Source organism: Sus scrofa, chromosome 4 (assembly GCF_054392235.1).
Source record: "Sus scrofa isolate SSC_HxYL_T2T_F1_AM1 chromosome 4, Sscrofa_HxYL_maternal_Yorkshire_Landrace_v2.0, whole genome shotgun sequence".
NCBI classification, from domain to species: Eukaryota; Metazoa; Chordata; class Mammalia; order Artiodactyla; family Suidae; genus Sus; species Sus scrofa.
The window spans coordinates 42,236,729-42,252,648 of NC_139386.1; the positions used below are offsets into that span (position 1 = coordinate 42,236,729).

The 15,920-nt window shown below is 36.2% G+C and overlaps 1 protein-coding gene across 3 annotated transcripts in view; it reads left to right on the forward strand.

Annotated features, from left to right (window-relative positions):
- VIRMA (vir like m6A methyltransferase associated) overlaps window positions 1–15,920 on the forward strand; it is a 73,421-nt gene that overhangs the window by 43,081 nt on the left and 14,420 nt on the right. For all 3 annotated transcript variants that reach the window (XM_021089096.2, XM_021089098.2, XM_021089097.2), the window contains 3 exons: window positions 222–474; window positions 3,549–3,766; window positions 10,787–10,919. In XM_021089096.2, the coding sequence (XP_020944755.1) occupies window positions 222–474; window positions 3,549–3,766; window positions 10,787–10,919 (604 nt within the window). The remainder of the gene's footprint in view (window positions 1–221; window positions 475–3,548; window positions 3,767–10,786; window positions 10,920–15,920) is intronic.

Genomic DNA, 15,920 nt, shown 5'->3' on the forward strand with positions numbered 1-15,920 from the left:
AGGTGGACTATGAAGTACTCTGATTTAAGAAAATATGTTACCGAAAATCTGAATTTACAAAATTTTATAGTAATTGTAAAATTCCAGAGAAATTGTCATATGCAAAGAACGAAATGTTTTATACAAGATTTGTATAAGCTGATATGTATTGAAAAACAAATTATGAAATAATGCCTTAAAATCAAGAATATTGTTTACTAAATGTGTTGATTTTATTTCAGCACTTCAGAAGATAAAGAGAAACAGTATACTAGCCAAACCACCAGGTTGCTTGCTCTTCTTGATGCTCTGGCTTCACACAAAGCTTGTAAATTAGCTATTTTGCATCTAATTAATGGAACTATTAAAGGTGATGAAAGATATGCAGAGATATTCCAGGACCTGTTGGCTTTGGTGCGGTCTCCTGGAGACAGTGTTGTTCGCCAACAGTGTGTTGAATATATCACATCCATTTTGCAGTCTCTCTGTGATCAGGTATTTATAGTTATTTTATAAATTCTTTGTGTGTATATGTTTTTTTAAAAAGCTTTTTTTGATGTAAGTCTTGGCTGTTAACAAAGAGATCTCACCTATCTCATTACTCTTTTTTTTTTTTTTTTTTTTAAGTATAGTCTCCATTTTATTGTCTTTTTAAAGGATAGAATTCCTTCAGTCTCTAAGAACTCAGTTCTTTACATGGGCTTTGGTGGAGGTCGTGGGGCAGCACCCACAGGTCTAAATCGGGGTGGAGGTGTTCTATCCTTCCGGGCTTCACGAGAACGATTCCTGACTACCTTGCTGTGAATCATTACTCTTATTCTTGTTTAGGGAGATAAATTTGACCAGTGAACCAACAATAAAATGATTTGTTGCTACATAACTTTCTTTGAGTTTGTACTTCCCAGCTTTCTCTGAAGAGCTTTTTTCATTTTATGAGATTGTGTCTTTGGATATTTGCTTTATGTGCTACTGTATTCTTTGGGGTTGCTTATGTCTAGTGTGTTCATTTTCCTTCCGGTTATATTATACACCCATTCATTCTTGAATATTGTAGTTTTGTGATTGGTTGAATTACTATATTCTCTTGTTAGGAGAACTTTTGCCGGCATCTCAGGCTACTACAGTTTTAGTGGCTTTAGGCTACTGTGATTTTGACTGACAGTTTATAGTAGTTTTTCTTCCTGCTGTCTATATTATTGACTTCCACTTTATAATTTTATGAATTAATGAGAATTGTTTTTAACTGGTTTTTTTCTTTTTCTTTTTTTTTTGGTCTTTTTAGGGCTGCACCCTGGGCATATGGAGGTTCCCAAGCTGGGGGTCTAATCGGAGCTGTAGCCACCAGCTTATGCCGCAGCCATAGCAACTCCAGATCCGAGATCGCATCTACACCACAGCTCACGGCAACGCCGGATCCTTAACCCACTGAGTGAGGCCAGGGATTGAACCTGCAACCTGTAGTTCCTAGTTGGATTCCTTTCCTCTGCGCCACAATGGCAACTCCTGTTTTTTGACTTCTAAAGCCCATTGTTATTGGGATCTTTAGAGATGTCTATGCCTAATGGCATTTTAGCTTGTCAGAATGCTCCTGCTATCTGATCAGTCAGATATAATTTTCTTTCAGACAGAATATTTGTAGTAGGATCCCATGTTGGAAGATTACTTTTTTCTACCTTTTTCTATAATTGAGTTTGGTTACATTTAACACTCAAGTCAAGAAGGAACATTTTGGGGGTGACTTCACAAAAAGGTGATCTGGTAGAACATAGTTTTGGACTTGGTAAAAAGGCTGTTTTAAGTCATTATACCTCAAAATGTCCAGTCAACTGGTGTTTATTTTATAGTTCATGTTGGGTTGTATGACTATGCTGAGTAACACGTCAGCATCCTAGCTGCCATCACCATATAAACCTCATTCTTGGCCTCACCTTATTATATTTCCCTTCTATTCAAGTTTTATTTTGTAGTTCTGACCCACATTGTACACTGGTTTCCAGGATGTTGAAGTGATTTAAAGTGATAATACATACTTAAAAAACTGTAAAATTTATTTTACTTCTATAAAAAGAGTAGTAGGAATTTTTAGCTATTGTTAGATAAACTTGCTAACATTGAAAAACTTGAATTTTAAGTGTATATTAAAAACTAGAGGAAGAGGCTGTAAATACACAAATATGACCAAGTGTTAATATGTTTGTTATACAAAGAGCTTATCCAGGTTGATAAATAATAGATAAGTGGGGAAAAAATGAACAATTTGGAAGAGGTGGAACTGGTAAACATGGAAGGAAATAGGTCAGTTTCAGTACCGTCAAATAAATGCCAGTGAAAGAAACTACCATTTTTATCTACTACACTTGAAAAACTCAAAGAAAGAGGGAAGGAAGGAAGGAAAAAAGGAAAGAAAGAAGACTCAATGAAAACAATACTTGGGCTGGCAAAGATATACTCTTGTGCATTTGGGTTGTTGTGTAAGTCAGTGTAAAACTTTCAGAAAGTAGTTTGACAGGCAGTCTCCAAATCAATAAAGGCACGAATATCTAGTGAAAAAAACTAGAGGAAGATATTTTGTTGGAAGACTGCACATAAATGTTTTTTTGCTCCATCCATTTCTTTGTCTGATGTTTAAATTAAAAAATGGACATACTTATTAAAATTTATTTCTCTGGCTTTTCATAAATTAAAAAATATTCAAATGAATGAGTAGTTCAGTAATTTACAGTATTTTAGTACCAAGAGTACTAACCTAACCTTTTTTTTTTTGTCTTTTTAGCACTGCGCTTATGGCATATGGAAGTTCCCAGGCTAGCGGTTGAATTAGAGCTGTAGCTGCTGGCCTACACCATGGCCACAGCAACTCTAGATCTGAGCCAGATCTGTGACCTACACCACAGCGCCAGATTCTTAACTCACCAAGTGAGGCCAGGGAGTGAACCCGTGTCCTTACGGATGCTAGTCTGGTTCATTATCACTGAGCCATGACGGGAATTATAAAAACTACACTTAGTGTAATTCAGAAGGAAAATTTTCTTTTTTTTTTTGTCTTTTGTCTTTTTAGGGCTGCACCTGTGGCATATGGAGGTTCCCAGGCTAGGGGTCTAATTGGAGCTACACCGGTCTGCCCATGCCACAGCCACAGCAACACCAGACCCAAGATGTGTCTGTGACCTGAACCACAGCTCACAGCAACGCTGAATCCTTAACCCACTGAGCAAGGCCAGGGATCGTACCCATAACCTCCTGGTTCCTAGTCAGATTCCTTTCTGCTGTGCCATGACGGGAACTCGCAGAAGGAAAAATTTTTAACGAGATGTTCTTTTAAAGTGAAAATATTGTGAAGCAAAATATTTGTCTTTATTTCTTTAGGTGTGTGTCCTTGTATTAACCTTTATGGAAGGGCAAAACAACTCCTTTGTACTTAATGTGTTTGAATCTATGTTTGGGATGGTACAGTAACTAATATTTTGATAATTATTAAGTATTAATATATTTCTGAAGTAAAAACACTAAGTGATAGTTATAATTATTTAAAAAAATTGTTTTTTCCCAACTTCCCTCCTCCCTCACAGGACATTGCACTAATTTTGCCAAACTCTTCTGAAGGTTCTATTTCTGAACTGGAGCAGCTCTCCAATTCTCTACCAAACAAAGAATTGATGGCCTCAATCTGTGACTGTCTCCTGGCTGTGCTAGCTAACTCTGAGAGCAGTTACAACTGTTTACTGACATGTGTGAGAACAATGATGTTTCTTGCAGAGCATGATTATGGATTATTTCATTTAAAAAGGTAATGCTTTGTCTAATTTAATATACTCGTATTAATTCGTAGCTGTTGTTGAATATTGAAGGTGTGATTTCTCTCACGTGGAGAAGATTTGTATTTATGGAAAAGATTTATTAGCAATGAAATATACTAGTAATAAAATCTTTAGGGCTGAAAATATAAATCAAGTAGATAAATATATTACTGTGGGCATCTTACAGTGTTTAAGCAAGAAATCGTATTGTTCCAGGGTTGCTAATTCATGCTCTAAGATTTTTTTTTGTTGGCATATTCACCTGTAGTTCTTCAAAGATGATGGTAATGTGATTTTTGTGGACCCTAGAGCTAGAAGTGCTGATTCTGTGTTTTTTATTCTCTAGAGTAATGGCTGAGATGAAATAAATATGAAATGATGTAAATCTCATGCTGCTCAGTCTCTCAAGTGTAATTTCTGCTCTGGTCTCTGTGTCCATGCACCCATCTTTTTCTTCACTAGGGAGATAGCTGGTGGTAGTTGATTGATTTCCTTGGGAATTTGTAGAAGTCTGTAGTAGTATGAGATAGAAAGGATTAGGAAACATATTTGTGTCTCTCATTGATTCTTGTAACATTGGATGAAAACTTAGGTTCTAAGTACTGTGTTTGATACCGGCCCCTACTTTCTCCACCTCCTTAGCCTGTCTCTTCTCCAGTGTTCTCTCTCTTTCTCAGTTGGTGGCACCTGCTACACATCCATGTTCTTCCCCCACCATTTCCCATTCTCTCACCAGAGTCCCTAAGTTTTACTTTTTGAGTGTCTTTTTCCTATTGCCTTGGTATTAACTGTATATCTTTTTAAACTCACCTTAGACACTGCACATCCAAAGCTTTCCTTGGTTTCTCCATTCTTAACTGGGTTAACTGCTCTCAGAAGTATAAGATGCATACCTCTGTCATCTGTGATGTTGCTGGTTCTACTAGATTCATTTTTTTTTTCATCCTAAGTCACTGTAACCTATTCCCTTTTCTCTCCTTAGTTCTAGTGTTGATCTTTCTGCTAAGTAAGTGCCAAGTAACCCATATATTTATTTGACATCTCTGCTTAGTTATCTAGTGGGCATCCAAACTGAACTAAAGCAGAGCTCTTGATATTCTTAATTCAAACATGTTTCTGTCTTGCTCATCCTGGTAAATGTTAAACTCCAAATTCTTGATTCTTCTCTTTTCCTCACTCCCAGCATTCAATCCTTCAATAAGTCCAGGGCATTATGTCTCTAAAATACATCCAAAATCTGAGCACCTTTTCTCCACTTCCATAGTTACAATTTCTGTCCAGTCTACTGTCTTTTCTTATCATGACCCATCTTCTCTTTTACTTCCACTATTGTCCTGGTAAAATATGTTTTCTGTCTCTCTCTCTCTCTTTTTTTATTTTGTCTTTTTGGGGCTGCACCTGTGCCATATGGAAGTTCCCAGACTAGGGGTCGAATCAGAGCTGCAGCTGCCAGCCTATACCACAGCCACAGCAACACAGATTCTCAGCTACATCTGCAGCCTGTGCTGCAGCTTGTGCCTGTGCAGATCCTTAACCCACTAGCGAGGCCAGGGATCAAACCTGCATCCTCATGGATACCCGTCAGGTTCTTAACCTGCTGAGCCACAGCAGGAGGCCTCCATAAAATACATTTTCTTAGCACTCAGACAGATCTTTTTAAACTTAAGGCAAGATACATGTCACTGTTTCAGTTAAATCCTTCTGATGACCTCCTGTTGCACTGCAAATAAAATTCAAACTATAATGGTCTTTAAGGTTTTATGTAATCTAACCCTTTCTCATCTCTTTGACATCTCATAGCTCTTTTAGCCTCAGTTTTGCTCCCTCTTCAGACACCCCTCCCCCCACTGCTTTTCCTCTAGTTCTTCTAGGGCTTGTTACTTCCTCAATTCACTCAGGTATCTGTATTTTTCCTGTCTAAATGTCTGTCTATGGAGTTCCCTGGTTGTTAAGCAGGTTAAGGGTCTGGGGGGTGTTATTGCTGTGGCTTGGGTCACAGTCGTGGTGCAGGTTTGATCCCTGGTCTGGGGAACTTCCCACATTTTTGGTGGAGCCCCGAAAATACATAAATTCCTCTCTAAAATAACCTATTTTTTGTGCCCCCATTTCTTATTCTCCTTTAAATTTTTCACTGTATTTATACTGTTTGAGATTACATTACATAGGCTTATTACTATTTGGTTGTCTCCTTCATTCGAATATAAGCTACATGAGGACAGGGATAGTTTTCTTGACTATACTGTCCCCAGCACCTAGAAACCTGATTCATAGTAGGTACAATGAATGAATACTAGAGTTGTTTAGTTCACAGATATTTATGGAATGCCCTTTCTCTGGGCCAAGCACTGTTTTAGGTGCTGGATATGTAATTAAAATTTTAAAAACTAAAAAAAAAAAAAAAAAAAAAAACCCTCAGGGAGTTCCTGTTATGGCTCAGTGGGTTATGAACCTGACTAGTATCCATGAGAATATGGGTTTAATCCCTGGCCTCACTCATTGGGTTAAGGATCCAGCATTGCCATGAGCTGTGGTCTAGGTTGCAGATGTGGCTCAGATCCCATGTTGCTGTGGCTGTGGTGTAGGCTGGCAGCTGCAGCTCTAATTTGACTCCTAGCCTGGGAACTTCCATATGCCACAGGTGTGGTCCTAAAATGCAAAACAACAACAACAACAACAACAAAAAAAAAAACCCTCTCCTTGATCCATTCATTCTACTAGAGGTAGACATGATAAACATGTAAATACAATACATAGTATGTTACAGGAAAACATAGGTAGAGGGATAGTGAGTGCCAGAGTGAGGGTGAGAGTTGCCGTTTGAAGTATATGCGAAGGTGATCAGGCAGGGAAGTCCTCACTGAGAAGGTGACTGTCCCTTGATGACCGAGGGAGGTGAGTGAAACATGTTAATATCCTAGAGCAGAAGAATTGCAAATAGCATGCCTAACTTGTCTGAGAAATAGCCCTGAGGCCATGGTGACTGCTATTAAAGTGAGTAAACGAGGAGAAAAATAATAGGGCTTAGGGTCTGTAGACAAGGAGAAAAATAATAGGGCATAGGGTCTGAGAAGTTATGGCCGACTGAGGCAAGGGTAAGTCATCAGGGGCCTTTAGGGTTATTTGTAAGGGCAATTGGACAGTTTTGAGCCATAGCATAATCTGGCTTTTTTTTGGGGGGGGGTGTCGATATTTAATTTGAAATTTTTTCTTTTTTTTCAGTTTTTTATTAAAGTATAGTTCATTTACAGTATTCTTTCAGTTTCTGCTATACAGTAAAGCAACCTAGTTACCCATACACACACATTCTTCTTTTTTTTTTCATTTTCTATCATATTCTAACCCAACGGACTAGATTCACTTCCCTGTGCTGTACATCAGAACCCCGTCACCCATCTGTTCGAAATGAAACAGTCTGCATCTGCCTACCCCAAACTCCCTGTCTGTCCCTCTCTCTCCCCTCCTGCCTCCTGGCAAACTCAAGTCTGCCCTCCATGTCCATGATTTGTTTCTGCTTTGCAGACAGATCATTTGTGCCATATTTTAGACTCTGCTTATAAGTGATATTATATAGTGTTTTATATGAGAATCTCTGGTTCCATCCATGTTGCTGCAAAAGGTTTTATTCTGTCCCTTTTTATGGCCAAATAATATTCCATTGTATATATATATATATATGCCACATCTTCTTAATCCATTCATCTGTCAGTGGACATTTGGGTTGTTTCCATGTCTTGACTTGGCTTCTTAAATAAAAGATTATTATATACTTTTCACAAAGTTCTCACAACAACCCTGAAGCAGGTCCCACTCAAAAAAAATTTTTTGAGATAATTTTAGACTTTTAGAAGAATTATAAAGATAACAGTACAGAGTTCACATATACCCTTCATCCAGCTTACCCTTATGTTATTTTCTTATGTAACCGTAGAATATTTATCAAAACTAAGAAACTAACCTTGGCATAATACTATTAACTAGAATATAGGATTTATTTAGATTTTACCAGTTTTTCCAGTAATGTTCTTTTTCTATTTCAGGATACTTTGCTTTTAGTTGTATTCTTTGTCTCCTGTATCCATGTTTTTCATGACTTTGACATTTTTGGAGAATTCTTGTAGGGTGTTCATCAATTTAGCTTGTCTGGTGTTTTCTCATAATTAGATTGAGAATATATTTTATTTAGCCTGGATACTACAGAGGTAATGTGCCTTTCTGAATACACCATATAAGGAAATATATTAGGAATATATATATATATAAGGAAATGTATTACTGATGATATTAACCTTGATCACTTGACTAAGGTGCTGTCTGCCAGGTTTCTGTACATCTAACTTAACTAATTTTCTGTTTTAATTTTATTTATTGGGGGGGCGGTGCTGCACCAGTGGCACATGGACATGCCCAGGCTAGGGGTCGAGTCGGTGCTGTAACCACTGGCTTACACCATAGCCACAGCAATGCCAGATCCAAGTCTCGTCTGTGACCTACACCCAGAGCTCATGGCAATGCTGGATCCTTAACCCACTGAGCAAAGCCAGGGATTGAACCTGTGTCCTCATGGATATACTCATCAGATTCGTTTCCTCTGAGCCACGATAGGAACTCCAATTTTCTGTTTTTAAATACTAAACATTTTGAAGAAGAATTTTCTTTGAGCCTGTGTAAATATCCTGTTTCTACTTAAAACTTTTATCCATTTATTTTAGTATCCATCACGCAATCTTAGCATGTGGCAGTTATTACTGTGGTGTTCTAATAGTGATTTCCTGTTTTTCTCATTCCCTTTTCATTTGTTAATTATCCTTCTTAAGGAAGAATTTATCACTTTCCCCTCATTTATTATTTGGGTATTTATACAGAAGATATTAGGACGTTAGACATATGAGAAGATTCACAGACATTATTTTTTTTCTGGCATAATAATCTAACACTATTGTTATTTTGTTACTTAGCTTGAGTTACTGATTTTAGTTCCTCTTGTTGGATAGAGCTAGGAAATATATGTGTGTCCTAACTCATGCATACACACATCTACGTTTATTTTTTTGTATCTATTTATCATATATATTTATTTTAAAAAATGAGTCCATTCTGGTACTTTGACTCTAATCCAATATCAGAAAGTTGATTCTAGCTCTCCCCCTTTCTCTATAACCTTGTCAGTATTTTACGATGTACAGTTTTGTGAATTTTGACAAAAGCCTAGAGTCATGTATCCAGCATTACATTTTCATGTGGAGCCATTTTCATCACCCCAGCAGTCTAGTGTGCCATCCTTTTATAGACAACTTATCTACACGTTAACCAACAAAATGCCATATTTTGGTATTGCTGATTTTTTTAAAATTGTAAACATTCTAAAAGGTACATAGTTTTTGATAGACCATCAAAATAAGGCTTATTCTTAAGGTAGTAAGTAGAAGCTAGTAACTGGTATAGTCCATTTTCTAACTTATCCTTTTTCCATTAATTGTATTATTTTTGTATTTAGTTTCATTCCTATTTGTTGTGCCTTGTCACAAACAAGTCTTATTTTATAAAGTTCTCAAAAGCATGAAACTTATCTTTCTCTTTTGTATTGCTTTACCTAAGTCCTATATGATGGCAACTAAGAATCTAGTCACATTTTTTGAATGCAAATACTGCGTGGTTTGCTTTTGGTTTTGTTTTTTTACAAGTCTTTTTGTGGACATGTATTTTAATTTATGAATTTTGGGGAGACATAGTTCAACCCATAACAACATCTTAGCATGTTTGTTTACTGTTAATATTATACTTACTTCATTTTGGCTAATTATGTCACAACTTAAAGGACGTAATTGAATATTAGAATACTTTGGCCTTAAAATTGCCTTTTGAGCAACTAAGAAATTTGTAAGTGTATAGGATAATTTTAGCAGGACTGTATATTGTCATGATTTTGAATACCTATCATGATTGTTTTTATGCTGGAATCTTTCTGTATCAGGGCTTGCCAAACTATGGGCCATAGGCCATTATCTGGCCTTTATTGTAACATAGCCAGCATTTATGTGTTGTCTCCAGCTTCTTTTCCACTACACCAGCAATTTTGACTAAGACTGCTGTTTTTAAAAGATAGTCTAAGTTGTGTATAACTTGTAAAGTTTAAAATACTTATCAGGCTCTTTTCATATAAAAAGATTGCTGATGTAGCAACATGGATGACCTAGAGATTATCTTACTAAGTGAAGTAGGTCAAACAGAGAAGGACACATATCATATGATATCACTTATATGTGGAATCTAATTTAAAAAATGATAGAAAAGAACTTATTTACAAAACAGAAACTCACAGATTTTGAAATCAAATTTACGGTTACCAAAGGGGAAATGTGGGCTGGGGGGTAAATTAGAAGTTGGGTATTAACACATACACACAGCTATATATAAAACAGATAACTAACAAGGACCTACTGTATAGCACAGGGAAATCTATTCAGTATTCTGTAATAACCTCTATGGGAAAAGAGTCTGAAAAAGAATGACCATATGTGTATGTATAACTGATTCACTTTGCTATATACCTGAAACTATTACATTATAAGTCAACTACAATAAAATTTTGAAAAAATATTTTTTGCTGATCCCTACTCTACCCTTAATTTCTTTCTGTCAGATTACAATCTAAATAAAGATAATCATTCTTTGCTATGTCCTCTTTATGTTGTAAAGGCCTCGGGTTATAAAAAGTGTAAAAAAAGGGAACCTGCAAGTTTCTTTTGCTTAGTTTTATGTCTTTACTATGGGGGGGAGGATTTTTTCATTCATTTCCTTTGAAGGTTATCGTTTTTAAAAGGAGATATCAAACATAAAAATTCTTAGTCATGTGGTTCGTGTAACAGATACACCAAAGTACTTTTTTACATTTTTTGAAATGTAAAATTTTAATTTTACTAAATTGTATTCTGTCTGAACTGAGTTCATTTCTTATACTGGATTTATATACTCAGTTTTTAAGAAATTGCCTCTGTTTTCTTTATTTACAGTTCTTTAAGGAAAAACAGTAATGCTCTGCATAGTTTATTGAAACGAGTGGTCAGTACATTTAGTAAAGACACAGGGGAACTAGCGTCTTCATTTTTGGAATTTATGAGACAAATTCTTAATTCTGATACAATGGTAAGTGTATTACATGTATTCAGTATTTCTTAAATTTATAAACTTACATATGTTAAAAAAATCACTTGAGTTCAGAAATATCTTGGAATAATGTGTTTTAGAACTTGGAACTTAGAATGCTATTTTTTCTATTTCCTCACCCAAATATAAGTATAGGTTTTTGACTTATAAAAAAAAGATATTTATGAGTAGAATTTATTGAACTCTACTTTATTACATATCATTATTAATTTATGAATATGCTATGTATGGCTTTGCATTTTTTTAAGATAGAAAAAAATACTACCTCTAGTACATTCTTTTTTAATTTTATTTTAATGTAATTCTTTGCATTGAATTACCTTGGTAGGGTCACTTAAAATAGTCAAGTTTTATCAGTCTCTTAATCAAGTATTTACTTACTGTCATTTAATTGAACATTTACTGGCCCTGTATTGGGTGTTGTGATTTGGGGTGAATGTAAAGTTTGTTATAGTGGAGTATTTGGGATTTGTTACAGACATGAATTAAAGATTGTTTCCCCATCTCCCAAAATCTTATTGTTAAAATCTACTTAAATTTTCTCCCATTAATATTTTCCAAAATCATGATGTATATTTTAGATACAATTCTAGAAGCCGAGTAGTAGGTCTGCCTTTATAATGTGTTTGTGGTTTGGAAATTTCTTCCCAAATGGAGCTTAACTGTATACATTAGTATATTAAAAGCTCTGAAAGGTACTGGATAAATAGATACTGAAATCTAATCCGGTTTTGTCCAGATATGTTGCCTGCAAAATTTGTGTGTATGTCTATATGGCTGTTAACATCATATAGGTTGATATTCTGTTGACATTGGTTTATGAAATTCAGCTCATATTTAAGATTTCTGTTTAGAAAGTTATAGAGGACCTTTTTATTAGTGCAGTATTAATAAAATAAGTGTATGTGATGTTTTCATAAGAAAATAAATTTACTGTTTAGTATATTTCTCTTATGTATATAATTTATATGGAGACTCTTTCCTCCAGTAAGCTCTTTTCGGCTGCCTGTTGAGTTTGTAGTTATTGTTGGGTTGACTTTATTGGCAAATTAGTGTTTATTTTGTGTTATATATAGTTTATTAAAGTGATTAAATTTACCAGATGCTTTGATTCTGAAAGACTGGCATACTTAACAGTAGGACTGGAGTTCCCATCAAGGCTCAGCAGTTAACAAACCCAACTAGTATCCATGAGGACATGGGTTTGATCCCTGGCCTCGCTCAGTGGGTTAAGGATCCTGCATTGCTGTGAGCTGCAGTGTAGGTCAAAGACACAGCTCCGATCCTGTGTTGCTGTGGCTGTGGTAAAGGCTGGCGGCTACAGCTCCAGTTGGACCCCAGCCTAGGAACCTCCATATGCTGTAGGTACGGCCCTAAAAAGTAAAAAAAAAAAAAAAAAAAAAAAAAAAACCAAACAAACAAAAAACAGTAGGACTCTAGCTACCCGAAAGAGATTTTAGAGTTTTTTTGCCACACCCACAGCATGCAGAATTTCCTGGGCCAGGGATCAAAGTTGGACCACAGCTATAACCAGAGCCACAGCAGTGACAACAGTGGAGTCTTAACCTACAGAGCCACAAGGGAACTCCAGATTTTAAAGTTTTACTTGATGGAAAACTACTTACTAGTTTTATCAGATTCTGTGTGACATGTTAATTTGTTTGACAGATTTTCTTAAACATGTCATTGAGCAGTTCTTAATAATAAAAAAAAAAAACCACTAACCAGTGTTCATTCAGAAGCTGTTTAGGATCCTTCTGGGCCTTCAGGACTGCTAATAAATGTTTTTATTCATCCCTGATCAATGCATTTCCTTTTATTGCCTCCTTCATTGAGACAATCAAGGCCATCCTGTTTAATTTCTAAATCCTTTCCTGCTTCCCTAGATTCTTTCCCTGTTCTTTCTTCTCTTGTTATTTGTTTCCTTAATCAGAGGAAAACGTACCCTACATTACTTCATTTCTATCTATGATGTAGATGGGGGGTGCTTTCATTGCAGTGTCTTAATATGGGATCTCAGTTCTCAGACCTGGGCAGTAGGAGTGAAGGTGCTGAATCCTAACCACTAGACCACCAGGAAACGCTCTATGATTTAGATCTTTACCCCTTTTAATAACCTGCCTCATTCATTTTCCCTCTTCTGTGTTTCCCTCTCCTGTCTCTCCTTGCCTTAGGCTAGTCGGTAGAATCTCTGAATATCCAAAAATCAAATACATTACCTTTCCTCATAAACTTGATTCATCTTTTATGTGCCCTGCTTTTTTTTCTGTCTTTTTGCCATTTTCTTGGGCTGCTTCTGTGGCATAAGGAGGTTCCCAGGCTAAGAGTCGAATTGGAACTGTAGCCACCTGCCTACGCCACAGCCACAGCAATGCGGGATCCGATCTGTGTCTGCGACCTACACCACAGCTCACGACAATGCCGGATCCTTAACCCACTGAGCAAGGCCAGGGATCAAACCCGCAACCTCATGGTTCCTAGTCGGATTCGTTAACCACTGCGCCACGACGGGAACTCCCTCTTACTCCTTTTTCATAATTTTTTTGGTTATAATCCATATCCCATAAAATTCACCCATTTAAACTGACAATTCAGTGGGTTTTAGTATATTAATAGAATTGTGCAGCCATCACCATGCCACTGTCTAATTTCAGAATGTTTTCTTAAGTCCAAAAAAGAAGCTCCGTGCACATTAACAGTTTCTCCTCATTAGGAGTTTCTCCTCATTCCCTCTTTCCCCTAGCTCCTGGTGGCCACTAATCTTTTCTGTCTCTGTGTCCATGTCTGCAGAAAGACTGCTGGGATTTTGCATGGGATTGTATTGAATCTGTAGATCTGTTTTGGCAGTATTACTATCTTTAGTCTTTATAGTTATGGATATGGCATGACTTTCCATTCGTTTATGTTGTCATTAATTTCTTTCTATGCTATTTTGTAATTTTCAGTATACAGATCTTGTATCCCCTTTGTTAAGTTTATGCCTTTAAATTGGGAATTTTTTAAAATGCTGTAGTAAATGAAATTGTTTCTTAATTTCATTCTGAATGTTCTTTGGTAGTGTCTAGAAATGCAATCAATAAACAGCTTTACTATGTATCTACTAAGATTTTCTGTATCTTCTTGAGTCAGTTTAAATAGTTTGTGTCTTGGAATTCCCATCATGGTGCAGTGGTTAACGAATCCGACTAGGAACCATGAGGTTGCGGTTCGATCCCTGCCCTTGCTCAGTGGGTTGACGATCCAGCGTTGCCATGAGCTGTGGTGTAGGTTGCAGACGCAGCTTGGATCCAGCATTGCTATGGCTCTGGCGTAGGCTGGCAGCTACAGCTCCAGTTGGACCCCTAGCCTGGGAACCTCCATATGCCGCGGGAGCAGCCCAATAAATAGCAAAAAGACCAAAAAAAAAAAAAAATAGTTTGTGTCTTTTTAAGAATTTGTTTCTCTTCATTCAACTGGATTGCTAACTTGATGGCACACAATCGTTCATAATATTTCCTTATAAACTTTTTTTATGTCTGTAGGTTGTTAGTGATGTCCTTTTTTTGTTCTTGATTTTAATAATTTAAATCTTCTGTCCTTTTTTTCTCCCCTTTCATTACTCCAGCTGGAAGTGTGTCAGTTTTGTTGCTCTTTCCAAATAACGAAGTTTTGGTTCCTTTGATTTTACTTCTATTTTCTATTCTTATTTCATGTGTTTCTGCTTTAATCTCTGTTGTTTCCTTCTTTTTACTAGCTTTGGAGTTAGTTTACTCTTCTTTTACTAGTTTCTTAAATTGGAAGATTAACTTACTGATTTGAGATTTTTCTTCTTTTGTTTTTTTAGCTGTGCCTGCAGCATGCAGAAGTTCCTGGACCAGGGATTTAAACCCATGTCATAGTAGTGACCTTAGCCATGGAGTGGCAGTACTGGATCCTTAATCCACTGAGCCACCAGGGAACTCCCCTTCATTTAAAAAAAATTTTTATTATGGTTGATTTACAATGTTATGTCATTTCTGCTGCATGGGTAAAATGACCCAGCCATGCATTCACATACCTTCTTTTTTTCACATTATCCTCCATTATGTTCATCATAAGTCATCAGATGTAGTTCCCTGTGCTATACAGCAGAATCTCCTTCACTTTGAATTAAATATTTACAGGTATAAATTTCCCTTTGTGCACTGCTTTTTGTACATCATGTTTTTTTGGTTTTGTTCATCTCCAAGTATTTTATAATCTTCCTTCTTTGGCCCATTGATTATTTAGGAGTATATTTAGTTTCCTCATAATTGAAGTGTGTTTAATTCCCACATAATTGTGAATTCCCCAAATTTCCTTCTGTAATTGATTTCTAATTTTATTCCATTGTAGCCAAAGACATTGTATGATTTCAATCCATTTAAATTTATTGAGGCTACTTTTACAGCCTAGGGTATTTTCTATCCTGGAGAGTTTTTCATGTGCGCTTGAGAAGAAGGTGTCTTCTGCCATTTGGAGAAATGTTCAATACATGTCTGTTAGAAGTAGTTGGTTTATAGTTATTCAAGCCTTCTGTTTCCTTGTTTATTTTCTGACTAGTTGTTCTATCCACTACTGAAAGTGGGGGACTGACGTCTCCAGCTATTATTGATTGTCTGTTTCTCCCTTTACTTCTGACAGTTATTGTTTCATGTATCTCAGGGTTCTTTTGTCAGGTGCATATATATTCATAATTATTATATCTTCCTGATGGATCGACCATTTTGTTGTTATAAAATATCCTTCTTCTCTAGTAATAGTTTGTTTAATTTTATATTATTGGTCTAGCCATTCTAGCCTTATTTTGGCTATTGTTTTTCTAGAATATTTTTTGCTATCCTTTTACTTACACATTATTTGTATTTTTTTAAATCTAAAATTTGTCTCATCTTAAAAAAAAGTGTTTCCTAGTGGCCTAGCAGTTAAAGGATCTGGTGTTTTCCTTTTGCGGCTTGGGTCACTGCTGTGGCACAGGTTCAA